Genomic DNA, 7,022 nt, shown 5'->3' with positions numbered 1-7,022 from the left:
GGCTGGCGCCGTGGCTCACTTGGTTAATCCTCCGCCTGCAGCGCCGGCATCCCATATGGGTGCCGAGTTCTAGTCCCGGTTGCTCCTCTTCCAGTCCAGCTCTCTGCTATGGCTCAGGAGGGCAGTGGATGATGGCCCAGGTCCTTGGGCCCTGCACCCGCATGGGAGACCAGGAGGAAGTACCTGGCTCATGGCTTCAGATCGGTGCAGAGCTGGTCATAGTGGCCATTTGGGGAATGAACCAACAGAAGGAATACCTTTCTCTCTGTCTCTCTCTCTCTCACTGTCTACCTCTACCTGTCAAATAAAATATTTAAATAAATGAAAGAGCTATTAATTAGGGTTAGTATTGTGGAGCAGAGTGTTAAGCTTCCACCTGCATCCCATGTGTGTGTTGATTTGAGTCCTGGTTGCTCTATTGCTGATCCAGCTCCCTGCTCCTGTGCCTGGGAAAGCAGTGGAAGATGGCACAATTACCTGGACCCCAGCAGCCCGTGTAAGAGACCTGGATAGAGTCCCAGGCTCCTGGCTTTGGCCTGGCCCACCCTTGCCCTTTGAGGCCATGTGGGGAATGAACTAGCAGATTGTAAATCTGTCTCTCTCTTTAAATCTACAACTCTGCCTTTCAGATAAATAAAGTAAATCTTTTTATAAAATAGAACCATTAATTTGCTACTTATTTATTGAGTGACTACTGTGTACAGGCAATGAATAAAACCAAGTCCCCAATATCTTAGCCATATGTCCTAGTTAAGGAAACAGAAAATGTACCATCCATCCCCCATAGAAAAATGCAATATACCATAAAACTTGTGATCACAAAAAAATTTAAGCACTGTAAAGAGATACAAACAGAGTTGAGTAGGGTTGCTACTTTATTATAGAGTGTGCGGGGAAAGTCTTTATGATAACACAGTATTTAGGATTTATTTATTTGTTTGAAAGTCAGTGATACAGAAAGAGAGGGAGAGACACATGGAGAGAGATCTTCTATCTGATGGTTAACTCCTAGATGGCTGCAATTGCTGAGCCTAAGTCAGGAGCTGGTAGCTTCTTGTGGATCTCCCTCATGGGTGTCAGGGGCCCAAGCACTTGGACTATCTCCCACTGCTTTTCAAAGCTATTAGCAGGGAGCTGGGTTGGACACGGGGCAGCCAAGACATGAACTGGTGCAGGTGCCCATATGAAAGGCTGGTGTCATAGGAGGTGGCTTTACTCACTATGCTGTAATACCAGCCCTGACAACATGATTTTAAGCAGAAACCTAAAAGATCTAGGGATCAGGATTTGCAGACACACAGGAGTCAAGTATTTCAGGCAGAGGAAACACTGCACCAGGCCCCAAGGCAGGAGAAGGCAGTGGGAAGTGGAGAGACCGATGTGAGGCCAATGTGAGTTCAGCAGAGGGAGGCGTGCAAGGAGCTAGGGCAAGAACAAAGAGGTGGTTGTAGTTGGCAAGGAGTTAGAATTTGGTACTGAGTGAGCTTAGAAGTCACAGGAGTGTTTCAAGCGAGAAGTGATGAGAGCTTTTAGAAAGCTCCCCTGCTTTTGGAGTACAGCATAACCTGCAGGCAGCAAACGGACTAGTTGGGAGGGTTTGCATTAATCCCAGCCAGACATGGTGCTGGCTTGGACCAAGGGTGAAATAGAAGGGAGGATGTGATCTTCAAAGTCTGGATGCAGTTTAGAGGTAGATCCAAAAGGATCTGCTTACGAGTTTGGTATGTGGTGCAGGAGGGAGAGAAAAGCCGAGCTTTTAGGCTAATGCAGGAAATTCAGGGACTTCAGCTTAGATGTACAGGGTATCTGGAGTGGGAAATCCAGTGTTAGAGAGCTCTGCGTTAGTCAACACCCTTTTCAATCTTCTCTTCCTGCCTTGCATTGGAGTAGAAACTGAAAACTGAGCCGCTCATATTCCCAACTTCCCTTATGGTGGAGAGCAATCACATGGTGGAGTTCTGGCTGGTAACATGTAAGTCAATGTGCCTGGCTGAATTTCCTGGAAAAAAAACAGAGCAAAACAAGGCCTGGCAGCAGGAGGTGGTGGGGGCCTTTCTCTCTACTTTTCAGTGTTTCTACTTTCTTCCTGGAATGCAGAAGGCATACCTGGGTTGCAGAAGCCATCCTTAATGTTACAAACTAAACAAGAACTGTAAGGTTGGGAGAGCTGGAAGCTAGAAGCCGGAAGGTGAGAGGGACAGTGAGGTTATCACAGAGCCATAGTGTCAGGCCAGGCCTTGCAGCCTCCAGGGTACTTGGTGCGTGACATTAATAAGCCTACATGATTAAGCCTGTGCTGATCAGGCTTTCCCCTATGCATGGCAGAATGTGCTCTTAGTGGATGCAAATCTGTACTCAACATCTCAGTGGAGATGTTCACCGCACCACAGGGTGAAGGCAGGCAGCAGCGGCTGTGTGAACTTGGCCTTGAAAGTGTGCAGCAGCTGTTTGGTGCGGGCGTTGTAGAACGACAGGAGGTCTTGCTGGAAGTCGCAGTGCACGCCCAGGCAGTCGGGCACGGGGGCGTCCAGCACCTTCACCTTGTTGGCGTGCTTGGCCACGAAGCTGACCTACAGCCAGTTGTCGACGTGCAGGCAGCAGCACGCGGCGGTCTTGCCCAGCTGCTGGAAGCGGCTCAGGCTGCGGTAGGCCACGCTCACGCCGAACGCCTTGCCATCCGGCTCGTAGCGGACCTCCCAATAATGCTCACCGCCATCGCTCAGCGTGTCCCCCAGCACCGTGTAGAACTCGGCCTTGAAATGGTCCAGTCCCCCGCGACCGGAAGGCATCCTCTTGGGAGATGGGTTACTCCCTGGCCTGGGAGTTGACAGGAGACGCCCTCCGCCCCTTGCCGTCTTTCTCACGAGCCTTGATGTCCTGTACCTTCCCGCCCATGGTGTCCCACTCCACGGAGAGATTGTCCACTCGCAGGTTCTAATGGGATGTGGACCCTTCCAGGGGATACATGAATGCTGGGGTCTCCAGGGTCACCGGCTCGGAGAACTCCCTTGCCACGGCCTTGTTACAGGCCTTCGCGCAGAAGTTCATGAACTTCACGTCAAACTTGAGACCGGTCAAGATGTACTCGGTCGGCCTCATGCCCTCGATCACCATCCAGGGCTAGCCTTCCTTGAGATGCGGCAGGCCCTCGAAGTTGGTCCGCCGGTACTCCCACACGTAGTGGTCTAACTTGCTGTCCTCGTCCGTTACGTGCCACACCAGGTTCATGCGGCTGTTGGCCATGAGGGACTCAGCCAAGCCGATGACCGGCGCGCTGGGCACAGGCAAGAACTTGAGTGCCTGCAGAATCTGCCGCTCCTGGGCGAAGTCCACCATGAAGTGACTCATGTTGTCGCTGGCTTTGGCTTTCAGGGACAGGTGGAAGGCAGTGGCCATAGTGTCCCCATCTTTGATCTACTTGGCAGCCTGGGGGAAGCCTTGGCTGTCGGTGGCCTGCAGGGCCTGGTTGGCTGTCCCCAGCAGCTCCTCAGAGCTCTCCAGGGCCCGCGTGCAGGCTGCAAGCTGGTTCTGCAGCTCGTAGGTGCGGCTGGCGCGGTCCTGTTTGATTTTCATCAGCATGCTCTCTTTCAGCTCCTCCAGCAGCGAGCACAGGGACTGGAACTCCGCCTCCAGGTCCTCCTGCACCTTGGCCGAGTTCGCCTCCACATTCAGCAGCACCTGTTTGAGGGCGTAGATGATGCTCTGGATCTCTTCGTTCTTCACGGCCAGCGTCATGATGCTCTTCCTCAGCACTTCCCTCTGGTCTTCCATGGCTGCAGCCTGGGTCACCCCGGCCCCGCCCGCGGGGCCCCGCCCGCTTTCAGTCCCCAAAGCTGCCTGGGCCGCGGCTGGGAGCCAATGGCCCGCCTAGCCCTCTCTGCCACCACCGTCCCCCCCACCCCACCTTTTTTTTCATAAAACTTTAACTTGAAAAACATTTTTTACAAAATAAACTTCTTCCAATCAAAGAAACGTTCTTATAGGGTACATGTGGCTTTCTGCCTTAAAGATTACAATATGACATTCAAAGGGAAGAGGATTTTAAAACAGCCACCTAGCTCAAAATTTACGAGAGAAGTAGATTTGTTTAAAGTGCCTTTAAAGTATAAAAGCAAGTAATATCAACATCTCGGTGGAGATGTTGAGTAGGTAGTTTGATCTAAAATCTGAAAATGGATCCCAGGCTGTCGTCAGCATGCACACGGTATTTAAAGCTGTGGGGCTTAACGCTCTTCAGGGGAATAAGAGTAGAGACAGACGGGAAGAGTTCGGATGGGTGACTCCACCACACTCGATGGTCGGAGGGCAGCAAGTAGGAGAATCACAGAACGAGATGGAGAGGCATGGCCACACGAAAGCAGCTGACCCAACCAGTGTCCTAGTAGCCACTGGAAGAATATGTTAAACGGAGGGAGTGATCAGCCAGGTCGACGTCAGAGAGAGAGGAATTAAGATGCCTCCGTGGACTCAGAAATCAGGCACCCACTGGCGATCTTGACAAGAGCATCTCAGGTTTAATGTGTGATAGCTAGTTATTACTGTGTACCTACTATGCCATGCTCCCATCTATGTGTATCTGAAACAACACAGTACACCACCGCTCGTTTCATTAAAACAACCAAGCAACCAAACAAAAATGATTTTCATCGATAGAACTTCAGTGAGGAAGGAAAGGATAGTTATCCTTTTCTCTAAGTAATAATGACGTGTTCATAGTCATCTCATCTAGTTATGAACATTTTCTTGAACACTTTATTTTGTTTATTTGAAAGGCGGGTTACAAAGGGAGAGAGAGAGAGAGAGAGAGAGAGAGAGATTTTCCATCTGCTGGTTCACGCCCCAAATGGACACAATGGCCAGAGCTGGGCCAGATTGAAGCCTGAAACCAAGAACTTCTTCCAGGTATGCCACATGGCCCTTTTCCACTGCTTTCTCGGGTGCATAAAAAGCGAGCTGGATTGGAAATGGAGCAGCCAGGGCTTAAACTGGTGCCCTTATGGAATCCTAGCATCCTAGGAAGTGGTTTTATCTGCTACACCGCAAAGCCAGACCCTTAGCTATGAACTTGTTATGAGAGGCATAGAGACAGTGTCCTGTGTAAGGAAGAGGATAGAATTGAGAGAACTGAGTTCTAGTTCATGCCTGATGTACCATCAAGATTTTCCAGAAATATGTGTCTATACATATATAGGTTAAAATGTCATATACATATTTTATACACATACATGTATGTATAAAGATTTATTATAAATTACTGGTTTCTGTGATTATGGGGTTGAGAAATTCCGCAATCAGCTATCTGCAAGCTGAAAACCCAGTAAAGCTGCCAGTGCAAATCCTGCACCTGAGAGCCACAGAACTAACAGTACAGATCTCCGTCCAAGTACAAAAGCCAGGGAATCAGGAAAAAAAAAAAAAAAAAAAAAAACAGCTCAAGCAATCAGGCACACAGAAAGTTCAACCTTCCTCTTTTCTTTTAATTGAAGCTCTCAATGGATCGAATTATGCCCATCCACATGGGGTAGGGGTGAGGGGACAGTCTGCTTTATTCAGGCCACTAACTCAAATGTCAGTTAACCAGAGACCCCCCTCACAGAGGCACCCAGAAATAGTGCTTATGTATCTGGCATCTTGCGGCTCAGTCAGGAGGACACATAAAATGAGCCGCACTCACCACCTCTAAACTGAATCGGTTTGGTCTCATTTCTAGAATAGATTTGGCTTCTTTTTAAAGTTCTCTTCCAATTCTAATCCTGTATTTCTGGATTGCTTAATAGATATTTTCAAATTTATAGTGCCTACAACAGCACCTAGCACATCATGGACGCTCCAAGAAATATGTGTTTATTGAAAAGTGAATATATGTGTCAAGAGTCATCGAGACTGACATTGATATGTTTAGAGACAGTGGCACAAGGCTAGGTTATGGGGCCACAGAGCTGGCAAGTAGCAGAGCCACTGGGTAGGTCTTCCTGCTTCAAAATTAGTGATGAATTTTTTCTGGATCTCAATATTTAAAATATTAAACCCTTCCATCCATAAAAAACACTTCTGTTTTTGCATGTTTACAGATATATGTATAGCAGCCAACCCAAATTGCCAAGACTCCTTGACTAATTTGTCTGGACTTCAGAGACCTTCAAGAAGTAAATATACACCTCGAATATATTAAGACTACTGATTTGGATACTACAGCATTATTTAAAATAGCGCAGAGTGTTCCTTTCATTAAAAGGCAAGAAAAAAATCATTGAAAGTGTAGAGGGGGGAAAAAAGGCGGGGAGTTTATTTGTTTGATTCCTCCAAATAAAAATGTCCCAAATTCCCACACAAGCAGAAACATAGTTAAGCTGCATGGTTCTGTCTTGAGTATGCAAATATCATAACCCAGTCTTATGTCAGCTTGGAAAGATAATGTCATGCAGAAAATTAAGACCATCTGACGAAATCATGGTATGAAATGTGGCTTGAGAGAGCAGCTTTTTGTGTGTTATGATTTGATATATTTTCACACCCAAACGCAAAGGAACAGGCAGGGAGCCTCAATTAATGCAACATTGGAAAATTTCAGACAAATTTACAAGGTGTTTACTGAGCAGAAAAGGGAGGGGGGCATCTCAAATGCTGTCTCCCTCTAACAGCTTTGATTTTGTGTTCTGTGTCTAAGGAACCAGAGGACTCAACTTTTCATTTAGAGTTTTGAATTTAATCTGATGGCAGTTTGGACATAATAATGATGCATTTATTGTTAATTTCCTTAAAGCCTTACTATCTAACAATGTAGACCATTATCATCCCCAGTGCTGTCTCTGTTTAGAGGGATTTCCATATTCCACCGTGCACAGGAGCTGACTGGAAAGCAAAGCTGAAGAGGAATATATGAGAAGCAAGAATATATTTCCTTAGTAACTAGCTGGGATTTTTTTCCTCTCTGCAGACCTGTTTTCCAGAAGATGAGAAAGAGACTTGACAGGACTTTATTGGTTCATAAATTAACTTGGTAGATTTACAATCATTACTTG

At 47.3% G+C, this 7,022-nt stretch overlaps 1 protein-coding gene across 1 annotated transcript; it reads right to left on the bottom strand.

The window, feature by feature from the left end:
* Positions 1–2,363: 2,363 nt before the first annotated feature.
* On the bottom strand, positions 2,364–3,771 carry LOC100351016 (fibronectin type III and SPRY domain-containing protein 1). The gene is given in 2 exon segments (XM_070076783.1): positions 2,364–2,810; positions 2,812–3,771. Coding segments are annotated over 2 exon segments (1,407 nt in total).
* Positions 3,772–7,022: the final 3,251 nt, after the last annotated feature.

This window comes from Oryctolagus cuniculus, chromosome 7 (assembly GCF_964237555.1).
Source record: "Oryctolagus cuniculus chromosome 7, mOryCun1.1, whole genome shotgun sequence".
Lineage (NCBI taxonomy): Eukaryota > Metazoa > Chordata > Mammalia > Lagomorpha > Leporidae > Oryctolagus > Oryctolagus cuniculus.
This window is presented reverse-complemented; position numbering and strand designations above follow the sequence as displayed.